The sequence below is a fragment of the Stegostoma tigrinum genome, chromosome 4 (assembly GCF_030684315.1).
Source record: "Stegostoma tigrinum isolate sSteTig4 chromosome 4, sSteTig4.hap1, whole genome shotgun sequence".
NCBI lineage: Eukaryota > Metazoa > Chordata > Chondrichthyes > Orectolobiformes > Stegostomatidae > Stegostoma > Stegostoma tigrinum.
In genome coordinates this window covers 93,062,579-93,075,398 of record NC_081357.1, presented here as the reverse complement: position 1 = coordinate 93,075,398, position 12,820 = coordinate 93,062,579, and the positions used below count along the sequence as shown (strand labels likewise).

Here is a 12,820-nt window from a genome sequence, read left to right as displayed (position 1 = left end):
AGCATTAGATTCCATATTAAAGACACAAAATTCAGCTGAACTGGATACCACTTACTATTGTATTTAGTAGTGGACTGTACAAACATAATCCTGAACTTATTACCTAAAAGCAAACCAAAACAATAATTAAGACAGAGCCATCATTTTTAACTGAAATTGATCTGAATTTCTGATTCCCTACCCAGGGATGCTGAAGTTAGCTATACTATCACTACAACTGCAATGCTGAGATCAACTAACTAAGATTGCAACAATAAAGATTTACTCATGTTATTAGGGCATTTTTGAGAGGCTTACCTCAAACCTTGGACAACTACCAATTCATCAAAAGGTCATCACATCACAAACATTTAGGAAAAAGGATAAAATTTATGGGAGTCATCAGCATAATATCCAATTCGCTTTTTAACTTGAAGTTTTAACCTAAGAAGTGTAGTTCACCAAAATTCATATTAAAGCTCAGGTGTTGCAAATGACAGCACTTCCTTGCTCAAAAATTCCTGCAAATTCACACTGAGATCACTGAGGTCGATTTGAAGAAACTTATCCACCAATGCCTTACACCACTCAAATTGGTTTGCTTTTGAAGGGCAATCAACACGACAAATAGGTTCTCCTCTGCGGTATAGTTCAGAAACCTGTATCCCTCGTTGCACCACCTGTGAGGGCATCCCAGCCAGTATAGCTGTATTGGCAGTATGGCTGTTTTTCGACACACCCTCTTTCAGCTGATAGAAAAACACCAAATCTTCTCCATCCTGGATGGTCTCTAGCGTTAGGTACCGTATCAGGGGACAAGAAGGAAGAAGATTAAGCTGGACCAAACTATGAAAGTTGGTAGATAAAAAGATGTGGGGACATTTCACATCTTGCTTCACCCAGTGTCGCAAAACAGCAGCAAGAAGGGATAAGCCATCTACACTATTGGTTCCCTTCCCAAATTCATCGATTAGCACTAAAGATCTCTCTGCAGCATTGTTAACTGCAGCTGCCACTTGGTTTAAGTCTATGATGAAGGTTGAGAGTCCCACAGACACAGATTCACGGCTTTGAATCCTTGTGTAAATTCCATCAATTAGACCAATATCTGCCTCTGTGGCAGGGACATAACTACCAATCAATGCCATGAATACTATTAGCCCAATCTCCTTGAGATACACACTTTTGCCACTGGAGTTTGGACCAGTGAGAACATGAATTTTACCAAGTTCTTCACTACTACTGATGGGATTTGAAACAAATGTTCTTGCGCACAGTTCCATTAGAGGGTGTCTTCCATCTTTGATACTGACTATATTCTTGCTGGTTAATTTAGGTCGTGTGTAGGTGTTCTCTCTGGCTACAACAGCCATGGCAATTAAGCAGTCCAACTGGGCTGCATACTCCATCACATCATAAAGAACTGCAGACTTATCTAAAATCTTTGTCTGCAGCTGATTCATAACGGCTGTTTCAAGGTCCCTGATTTCACAGTGCAAGTCTCCTAACATCGTATCAAGTTCTTTAGTTCTAGCACTTCTATAATGAAGTCTATCTTCAGAAAGGAACATGAAATCCAGTCCTTCTATCTCAAAATCGTTCTTGTCTACCATGCCTGGAAGACGTGGAATTGTTAGAAGAAACCCAATCAGTGGGATGTAGATAACACAGCAAGAAGGAATCCTGTTGTCCAATAGTGTTAGTTCATTTCTTGCAACTTCAGTTAAAAAATCTGACAGACCCATCAGTTTATGCTTTTTTTCATCTATGGCTGGGTCCACATTTGGCTTAACAGTGAATCTGTTCTCTGTATTACTACCTTCAAAATCAACCACTTTATTTATAAGGCTGGCTATGTAATGAAGATCATCTGTGAAAGTCTGGGAAATCTTTGCAAACAGTTCCACAGACATGGGGAGGAACCTGCAAGTATCCCCAATGCATACAGCATTGTACACCGTTTTATAAAGGCCTTGCCAGTCATTCACTTTGGTGTAGGATAACGTCATCCTCTTCAAAATTAGTGGGATATTTTTGATGTGCTTTAAGCAATCTTGAAGTGTATGTACTATCTCCGTGTTTCTCGCCAGCATGAAAAACTGGATGACATCCAACCGTTTGTTCAACTCGTCCAGATTCTTCGTTGGGCGCATAAACCACAGCCTCATCAGCTTCGTCCCCCACTGAGACCTGCAGCGGTTCATAACTCCAAACAAGCTGAGTCCCTCCTTCAGTCCTGATGCTAATTTGTACACGGATGGATGCACTTCTGACTTGAAAATCTGTAGCACACAGTAGGCATCCTGGTCGACATGCACGGTGTCATTCAGTGCAAACTTCCTTAGAGCCAAGATGGGAACGCTCACACCGGGATCTTCCAACTCCACCCCAATCCTCCTCCTTTCTAGAAACTTCAATAGGCCTCCAAGTGCGCGCAACATGGTAGCGCACTCAAATGGTACAACTGACGCCAGATACACAATTCTTTCTGCTTCAGTCAGGTGCGTGGGAATAAACGGCAGGTTCACCGACAGCACCCGCTGTTTGCTGATATTCAGCCCGAAATCCACATTAGGGAAGATGGCTATTTCTGGCTTGCCATCCTGTCCGTCGTTGGTGGTTCCCACCGCTTTGAGGAAATCTGCAATGTTACGGTCTTGCTTTGCGCTCGTTAAGATGCATCGGGGCTGCAGCTCCTCGATCACTTTTCTCAGCAGCCGAAGATCATCTGCGTCTGGAGCATCCGGCATGAAGTAAACGATGCAATCATTGGCGCTATAGTAAGCAAGCCCCAGTTGCCCGCCATGCCACAAGACGCTCATGTACACCTCGGACTGCGGGGAAACATCGATATCGTCTACCGACCAGCTTACGGTAGCTGACTGCTGAGCCGGTGCAGCAAGGTTACTCATTAGGCTCAGTGAACTCTCCCGTTGGTATGATCATAACTCCCATAAAAGATATTTTGCACACTCCGGTGTCCCTCGACGGTTTATTTTAGTCAATCGCGCCATTTTAGTTTCACGCACAATTCCCCCGCCGGCCCGCGCGAGAGGGCGGTTTGCAGCCGCCTCGTGCGGAAGTGACAGCTGCTGCTCAAGAGGAACATCTGAGAAAAGCCAATTTAGGCGTGTTGAAACTGATAAAGGGGTTGTTTATTCGTACATAATTTCAAAACCAGGACTGAAGACTCACACACTGAAGAATTTGCATGGGAATAACTTCTATGCTCTTGTGACAAAAATTTCCAGCTAATCTTCATAACTCACACCTTCCATTCCCAGCAAAATCCTGGTAAATATTTTCTGAACCCTCTCCAATTTAATAATATCCTTCCTATAGTGAGGCCACTAGAACTGTACACAGTACTCCAGAAAAGGCCTGACCAGTTGAGTACAGTACATTGGAGTTCAAGCGTATGACAATAGGAGCAGCACAGTGGTTGGCACTGCTGCCTCACAGGACCAGGGACCTGGGTTTGATTCCACCTTTGGATTGCTGCCTGTGTGGAATTTGCACATGCTCCCTGAGTCTGCAAGGTTTCCTCTGGGTGCACTGATTTCTTCCCACAATCCAAAGATGTACAGGTTAGGTGGATTGACCATGCTAAATTGCCCATAGTGTTCAGAGATGCGCAGGCGAAGCCATGGGAAATACAGGGTTACAAGGATAGGGTAGAGAGATGTGTCTGGGGGGACATTCTCTTCAGGGTTGGTGCGGACTCAATGGGATGAATGGCCTGCTTCCACACTGTAGGGATTCTACGAGATAAGATGATCTTGAGGAAGAAGTTATATACAGTTCTCATTGAAGTCATAAGTGACTTAGGTACACAGACTCTGTTGTGAGTAATATAAAAATAGTGTTTTGGATACTGGACCAGGAATGTTGTTTTAGATGCTCTACAAATGCTCCCTTGCTTCTTTGTAATTTATAAGGGAGTGTTTTGGGATTAATAGTTTTAATATCTTTTACTGTGAGCATTAAAGTCTTTGAATTTGTATTATAATTAGGTGATTTGAATTATTCTATTTTGTGTACATTCTTTCATAATAAGCTTCAATTTTATTTTTGAATCAAAATTTATAACATTGCATCTTTACGTTACAGTGAGAGACCACATGATTAAAATTAAAACAAATAAAAATATGATCTATCTAGCTGGATGCCTGGAAGGAATCTTACTTGTCCAGTAATGATATCTGCTGGATCATCATAATGGAAGTTGTCACTGAAGCAGTATTACGCTAAAAGGCAAGAGAAACCACATACGTTGTGAGGGTTCAATCAAGCGCAAAGTGCACGACTGCTAAGCAAGTTAAGAGCCATTAAATGCATCCTTTTATGATACATAAGATTGTTGAGTGTCCCTGCTCACTCAAGCAATTGGCAGAAGGATTGCAAGGTATGGTGTCTGTGAGGTCCAAAATGCAGTGTTAAAGTGTATTACGAGTTAATCTGATATCAGCTATGATAAAGTGGTGAAGTTGGTGTTTTCCCAATGTTGACTTCTGTGAACAAAAGTTGGAGATAGTCGATGGAGCGTGCAATGAAATGTTGGTAATGAATCTTAACATGGAGGCCTTCGAAAGAAATTGACAATTTGCATTGCCAGTTAACCACTCTGACTTTCAAGCCTGAGACTTTAAAGGATCAGCTCCATGTAGTTTCTCAACAGTATGGGGGAATTGCAAACAACATGTAAATGAGGCAAGATCAGCTAATAATGATAGCAAATGCAAAGAAATAAAGCGATCCTCGCTTACGACTGAGATTCTGAACTTGTTATTTAAATCTCAAGGAAAAAGTTGGACATTTTTTTGATGCTGTTAATCAGATCTTTTCATTCCCAGTTTCTCTTTTCACATTTCTGACATTGCCCAGACCACTCAAGGACTGGAAAAATTCTACCCTAGCTTCAGAATTCTCTCAAAAGCTGCACTGTCACAGACTGCCTTAATGAGCACTCGTGTCATCGTAGTTCATTCTCTGAATCAACACTGCACATCTTTAGCTTTTCGAACTGCACTTCAGGACTTACTCATAGGCAGAGTTTAAGCTTGTCTGCAGATAGTTTCACCATGTGATATTGCCTCTGCATTTTCACAATTCTAATCTTGCTCAGCTGCACCAAGCAAATACTGCTTGGGGTCTTCTTTCACCCGCTCTTTGCTGCATTCGACTATTAATGCCTTGAAAGCGTCTTCTGCATCTTGCACACTCCCAGAGTTTCACGGACCCTTAGCCACAAAATATGACTGCTTCTACTGACGTCTGCAGTGTCCTAATTGCATTGAGATTTCAGACAGTTCCTGGCACTTCTTGCTGAGTTTTAACCAAATGAAGTAGCGAAGGGAGATATGTCCTTTGTACTATTCCTAGAATTGAACACAGCACTCAATGATCTCTATGAAGTTTGAATTGTATTCTGTAATTTAGCACAGTGAGGTTTGACCTGTGATAAAGCTTCCCTCCAATATCAGCACATGAAATAAACAATTGTTATCTGGTCTCCTGGAGCCCCCTATCAATTTATCAAGTTGACTCCAGAATAGAATCATAGTCACAGAATTGCTACAGCACAGAAGATGGCCTGCTGTGTTCATCCAGCTCCACACTTTGTTATCTTGGATTCTCCAGCATCTGCAGTTCCCATTATCTCTAATATAAGAAGTATGTTGGATTTAATTAATTAAGAGAGAAAATGATGATACTTTGGACCTTATCAGATGAGTGGTAGATGGAGTTTAATTTAGATAAATGTGAAGTGCTGCAATTTGTTAAGGCAATTCAGAGCAACACTTATATACTTAACGGTAAGGTCCTGGGGTGTGTGTTGCCGAACATAGAGACCTTGGCATGCAGGTTCATACTTATTTGAAAGTGCAGCCCAGATAGACAGCATAGAGAAGGCATTTGGTATTCTTCCCTTTATTGGTCAGTGCATTGAGTACAGGAGTTGGGAGGTCAAGTTGTACTGTGTCAAGCCAATGGTTAAGCTACTTTTAGAAGCATGTGAGCAGACACCATGAATGCAGAAGGGGAACACTAAGTGAGTTTCGATAAATAAATAGATCCTGAGCTTTGTGCAACATCATGAGTTTTGCAGAGTGTGAATCTCTATGCAAGTTCACTGGTAAGTTTCTGCAGAGGTATTGGACAGGACAAAAAACAGCTTTCACACAAATCAAGCAACTGCTGATAAAAATGCTGGTGCTGATTTACTTAAATATTACATTGCAGTGAGATGCCAGTGAGACTGGACTTGATATAACCCCATGTGTTGAGGACAACCAGTTACTTTTTTGCTTAAATGAAGCAAATTACATGATACACTACATTTCATATGCTACAGGATGTAGTGCTAATAGATTGCATTAAGGACACACCTGTTGCAATAGGAGAGCACTGGGCATTCAGAGATGAAGTGGCACCCTAAAATGGCATCTTGTGGAAGGAAAATAGAGTCATTGTTCATAGATAGGCTGCACAAACATACAAACCATCAGGGAACTAAGACTAGCCTGAGGAAAGTAAGAGAAGCATGCCAATGGTCAACCTAGAGCAACAAGATCAGGGAGAACTAGCCATTTAGAAACATAACTGGCTTGAAGGTAGAAGACAGAGAGTGGTGGTGGAGAGTTGCTTTTCAGACTGGAGGCCCGAGACCAGTGATGTGCCACAAAGAAGTGGTGCTAGGTCCACTGCTTTTCATCACTTACATAAATGATTTGGATGATAGTATGGTTAGTAAGTTTACAGAAGACACCAAAATTGGAAGTATAGTGGACAGTGAAGAAGGTTACCTCAGAATACAACATGACCTTGATCAGATGGGCCAATGGGCCGGTGTGACAGATCAAGTTTTGATAAATGTGAGATGCTGCATTTTGGAATAGAAAATCAGGGCAGGACTTATACACTTCATGGTAAGATCCTAGGGAGTGTTGCTGAACAAAGAGACCTTGGAGTGCAGGTTCATAGTTCCTTGAAAGTACAGTGCCACGTAGTCAGGATAGTGAAGAAGGTGTTTGGTATGTTTGCCTTAATTGGTCAGTGCGTTGAGTATGGGAGTTGAGTGGTCGTGTTGGAACTGTGCAGGACATTGGTTAGGCTGCTTTTAGAATACTATGTTCAATTCTGGTCTCGCTGCCGAAGGAACGATGTTGTAAAACTTGAAAGGGTTCAGAAAAGATTTACAATGACGTTGTCCAGGTTGGAGAGTTTGAGCTATAGGGAGAGGCTGAATATACTAGGGCTATTTTCCCTGGAGTGTCAGAGGTTGTGTGGTGACCTTACAGAGGTTTATAAAACCATGATGAACATAGATAGGGTGAATAGCAAAGGTCTTTTCCCTAGGGTGGGGGAATCCAAAACTAGATGGCATAAGTATAAGGTGAGAGGAGAAAGATTTAAAGGGGACCTAGAGGGCAACTGTTTCATGCAGAGGGTGATACATGTATGGAATGAGCTGTCAGAGGAAGTGGTGGAGGCTGGTATAGTTACAAGATTTAAAAGGCATCTAGATGAGTATATGAATAGGAAGAGTTTAGAGGGATATGGGCCAAATGCTGGCAAATGGGACTAGATTGATTTCAGATATCTGGTCGGCATTGATGAGTTGGATCGAAGGGTCTGTTTCAGTGCTGTACAGATCTATGCCTCTGACTATTAGCCATTACTATGCTTGTAAAAATAAAACAAACTAAGCGAGCTGAAGAGCCTTGACATCTCAGACAGAGCATGGATGAAGCTTGCAGGATGTGACTATCTTGGCACCGTTAACTACTATTCTGACTACTAGGAGTTAGACCAGCTGATGTCAACAACTATCAGTAAGATTGTAGAATGCCTGAAAGTACACTTTAGTGAGTATGCAATTGTAGACATTGTGATGAGTGAAATAGCTGTCAATCTGCGAGTCAAGAATTCAGTTTCCTCATAAAGGATTGGAAAATTCAATACCATACATCATTTCCACACTATCTCCAGATCATTGGAAATGTTGACATGGCAGTGAAAATCACCAAAGGGATCACAAAGCAATGAGTAAGTCCAGCATTGACCTGTGCAAAGTAATCCTTGAGTGGAGAAATATACCTACTCAAGGTATGGAAAGTAGTCCAGTCTAAAGACATTCATCTCTGAACACCTACAACACTTGTAACAACACTAAAGTCTTTTCTGGAGACTCCAACCAAAAAAGATACATTTCTCTTAAAAATTCAAACCATCAGTGTCAAGCAAAGAATAGCAAGGTTGCCCCCAGTAGCTCCACAGCAACTCAAAGCCCATTAGCAGCCATCAAAAACCTCCTTCCCTGCTTTGCCCTGAATCTACTCAAAGACTCCTGTTAGTGTTATCAGAAATGAAATTGGAATTGCAGTTCATTTTGCAGGCGAGCTATTTGAGGAGATTACAGCAGTATAACTTAACTGAGATCCAAGGTTCAATTTGGCATTGGTCTTGCTTGTTCTGGTGCAAGAATGGTTTATTCTCAACTTGTGGCAAGGACCTAAGCTATCCATTTTTTAAAACCACATAGTCCCTTGTCAATCAGAATGGTAAATAAGCTTCTTTATTGAAAAATAACAACTGTACAGGCTGTAATGAAAAAGCAATAACACCCATTTAATTTTAATAGTTTTGAAAACTAAGGGTATCTTTGCAGTTGGTTTACAAAAATATATAATACTGCACATTGCAAGTGAAATCTGACTCTACATCATGCTATCAGGAATAATTGTAATAGAATCATGATCCTTAAGTTGACCTTACTGTCTAAGTGGGAACCAAATACGTTTAAGTTAGACAGCTATTTTACATTTCACTTAATTTTATGCTCAACTAACTTCAAAAAAAGTGCTTGTTGCCAAATTAGTTTTGTATCTGTTTCCATTATTCACCAGGACTAGAGGATGCAAGGCCAATACCATGAGTTTTTATTGTATGTGCATGTTGCTGTAAAGTTTCAGATTTTATTGCTATGTGTTAATTTCTCAAAGTACATGATTGTAAACTTCATTATATACAATATATTCATTGGCACAAAAATGCATTTGCAGAAGTCAAAGAAATAGTAATTTCTCAAAGCAAGTTTGGCATTGCCAACAAGTTTAAATTGTTGCCATAACAATAGCTGTCTTGCTTTAGCAATGATATGGAGGTGCTACTGTTGGACTGGGTAGACAAGGTCAGAAGTCACACAACACCAGGTTATAGTCCAACAGATTTATTTGAAAACACAAGCTTTCAGAGCCTCAGTCCTTCCTCAGATGTCAGCGAGAGAGGTAGTATCAGACACATAAGTTGTAAGTAACCGAACAAAGATTCACACTGTTGATGAAGATTACTTTCTAAAGTAAAGAAATAAAACCAGTCTGACTCCAAACTAAAACATACAGATTTGAACAAAGCCTCACAACTAACATGCATTGGTGACCTAAAATGGCACTTGTTTTTTCCACTGATTAAACCTTTAATTCTGTCAGGACTGTGACTTGAAAGGAATTCAGGAATTACATACGCATATTAATCAATTAAAACCTTCTAACTGATTAAAAATTTAACAGCATCTTAGGTTTGTTTAATACATCCTCATCATTGGTGTGAACCCTTGATCTTTTCCTTTATAAATTCTGTGTCTGATACTACCTCTCTCACTAACACCTGAGGAGGGACTGGGCCCCAAAAGCTTGTGTTTTCAAATAAACCTGTTGGACTATAACGTGGTGTTGTGTGATTTCTGACCTTACTTCAGCAACAGCTCTGTCTTTTCTGTTGTGCTGGCAACAAATGACATTTAGGGGAAAAAGCACCAGAATTTGTTTCTGATCATTCTCTCCCTTCTCTTATCTTTGTGTTGGCAGTTAGAAGGTGTAACCTGGGTTCTTGAAACGAAACCAATACTATTCTAAAATGCCCTTGAAGATGTGCATAAGTGCAGCCTGGAAATTACTATGTTCAGTTTTTCTGTTGATTTCATTCTCAGCTTGGCATTTTCCTGCAACTGCAGAGTTTAGATGCAGGGCTGAACAGTGGATAGAATTGTGGTATGCAAACCCAATTGGACAGAATTTGAAGAAGACCTGAAAGTAAGCAGGGTAATCAAAGTATGCAGTTAACCTGTACCTATCCCTGTTGTTGCAGTTTTAATGCTCTTTTAAATTTCCACATTTGCAGGATACCCACATTGCTCATTGGGTGAGTTCATTGTGGATGTGACAAGTGGTGGGAGCTCTGTCAAAAACTGAATTAATTTTGTAATGTTTTGAGCAATATGTGAACATGCAGAGTTAGCATGCACCAAAGTATTCCAATAAACTACTAGAAGCTACAGTGGAATAGCTGAAAAGCAGGATGGGGGAGAAAACCTTCAGGCCCACACTCAGAAATAGGGAGGAATAGCCGTGAATGTCAGAGAGGTGTTGCTCATTAAACATGCACAAAATGACATTACCCAAAACTGGGATATGGCTAGCCTAAAAATAACAGCTAATTTTCCCTTTTCTTGTTTTTAGGTGTTCCTAAAAATTGATTTTCTTTTCTATAAATCCCATTTGGTGGCTTGCATTCTTGCAGGCAGTTTAGTTCCCAAGAGATGCCAAAAGAAATTTGGTAACCTGGAGAGCATGCATGGAATGTAATGCTTACAGTCTCTGCCCATGCCTCCCCTAAAATGTTGATGACTGATAGAAGGCCTGAGGAGGAGCAGATGGTGATCTGAAGTCACCAGGTTACCATTCTGATTTTCATGTCAGGAATTGTCACTGTCAATACCCGCACATTCACTAGCACACAATGCCAATGATTCATAACTTGGGAAATTATGATGCCTTTAAATTCTGCAGGCTCTGGAATCTGTAATTAGATTTTATGTACAGATCAGTGATAGAAAGACTTATGATATTTTCTAATTGCATCGTTGCATCCCAATTTTAGAAAAAAGATCTATTGTACAGCATTAAAAACACAATTTCATTTCAACACATTAGATTTTGATTTTATTGTCATGTGCATGTTACAGTAAGATTACAACAAAATACAATGAAAGGTTTTCATGTAGATATTGATATTTATCACCTTAGGAACAAGATATTACAGCCAGCCACAAACCAACTTTATATTTCATTGTTTAATAGTTATCAACAAAGTGACTCAATTTCTCATCATTCAAACTTCTAATGTTTATCACTAACTCTGGTTTCTCAATTGCTTTATTTTAGCAATCCATTAACTATTAGTTGTAGGTGTTCTCCTTGGATAATGAATTTTTTAGTTGCTTTCAACCTTGGTGTCCCACTCTGTACTAATACTGAAATGAAGAAGAACTAATATCCTTTTATCTTTACCTGATATTACCTGTGCCATTCAGTGACATCTGTGGAGAAGCGTTTGCTCCACAAGAATCACCCTCGTGGACCTCTGAAGATGAAAGTACCAAGACTTCAGAGAAAATATTAACTCGGCCACCTACTGCAACCCTCACCAGCTCAAATACTGACACCTTGATGGTAACCATAAAGGTAGAGAGTGTGGATATGCAATCTGGTGAGGACCTTACCACATGAGAGGTGCAGCTAGCTTAGGAAGAAACAGCCCAGATAGCCAACACTCAGAGAACTGCCGGAGAACAGCTACCTGCTCAGCCTGAAGCAGGGGATGACCCTGTATTGTCAGCTATCAGAGACTTCATCCATATCTAGAGGGTGGAGTAGATGGACTCAATGGCCGGCATTGCCCGGTAATTGCATCAGTGCAGCAAATCCTGTTTCTGGCTGCCTCCATGAACAGGTCGACGATGGCCATGGAAAGCCAAGCCCAGCACTCTTAACGGTTGCTGGAGTTGCACACACAACAGTGATCCTTGACCCCTGTCCAGGTGCTCCCTACTTACAATGAGACATTAGTGCCAGAAGTCAACCAGCAAGAGGTGGAATCACACGAAAGCCCCTCAGCAGTTCCCAATCAGGATTGGTGCCTGTGACCAGAGTCTGCAACACCTAGTCCCAATGAGTTAACTATTGAGGCTCTGCCACTGCGACAACCACACTTGCTCTCCCCCCACTTCCTCCTTCACCTTTACTTTCTGTCGATGGATCCCAGAGACTGACTGTTGTCCACTGCCTCAACTTACAAGACTGGACAGCGCCACACAAGATGTGACTGCTGTCCGTAAATCTTCCCTAACCCCCAGACCTGGTGCTACACAACTAATGGACAGATTGTGGCCCAAATCCTGGACTGCAGAGGTAATGACCTCCTGACCAAGAACACCCTGACAGGATGTCAGACCATGGCCGATCCCTTAGACTTGTATAAGAGGTCATTTTTGACATCTTGTGCTGGGACCTCCTGACAGACAGTTGCCTCCATGGACTTCAGTCAGGTCTACTCATCTAAGAAGTGAATACATAGATGCCAGCTTGCACATTCAGCATATTTGCCTCATAATCTGCTGGCACATGAAGCAGGTGCGTGATTAATGTAGAACACTTCCATACAGCAAGATGTGTGTTCCTGATACTGAGGATTGCTTAACAACCAATGCAAGCTGCCCAGTTGTGTGAATATGCTAATTGGCATGACTAGGTAAGTTAGTGATGCTATGAGTATAAGTGTTAAGTGATCGAGCACTAATATAGCAAGTGAGCATCCCCAACACATAGCCTGATCCAGTTTGTGAACTGGTGCCTGTCCCTGTGTGCAGTGTCCCTGCTGCAGTCTTTCAAGGCTAGTTGCTGGTGCTCCTGCAGTGTGAGTCTTTGCTTCCAGATTACACTGCCAATGCATAGTACAAGTGCCAGGATGATCGTGATAGATTGGCTGGTTTCAAATGCCA

General features: G+C 41.3%; 1 protein-coding gene across 1 annotated transcript in view; it reads right to left on the bottom strand.

The window, feature by feature from the left end:
* Positions 1 to 2,891, bottom strand: part of msh5 (mutS homolog 5) — a 30,594-nt gene extending 27,703 nt beyond the window's left edge. The window contains exon 1 of the mRNA XM_048531998.2: positions 298 to 2,891. Coding sequence (XP_048387955.2) covers positions 453 to 2,891 — 2,439 coding nt within the window. The 3' untranslated portion in view covers positions 298 to 452. The remainder of the gene's footprint in view (positions 1 to 297) is intronic.
* Positions 2,892 to 12,820: the final 9,929 nt, after the last annotated feature.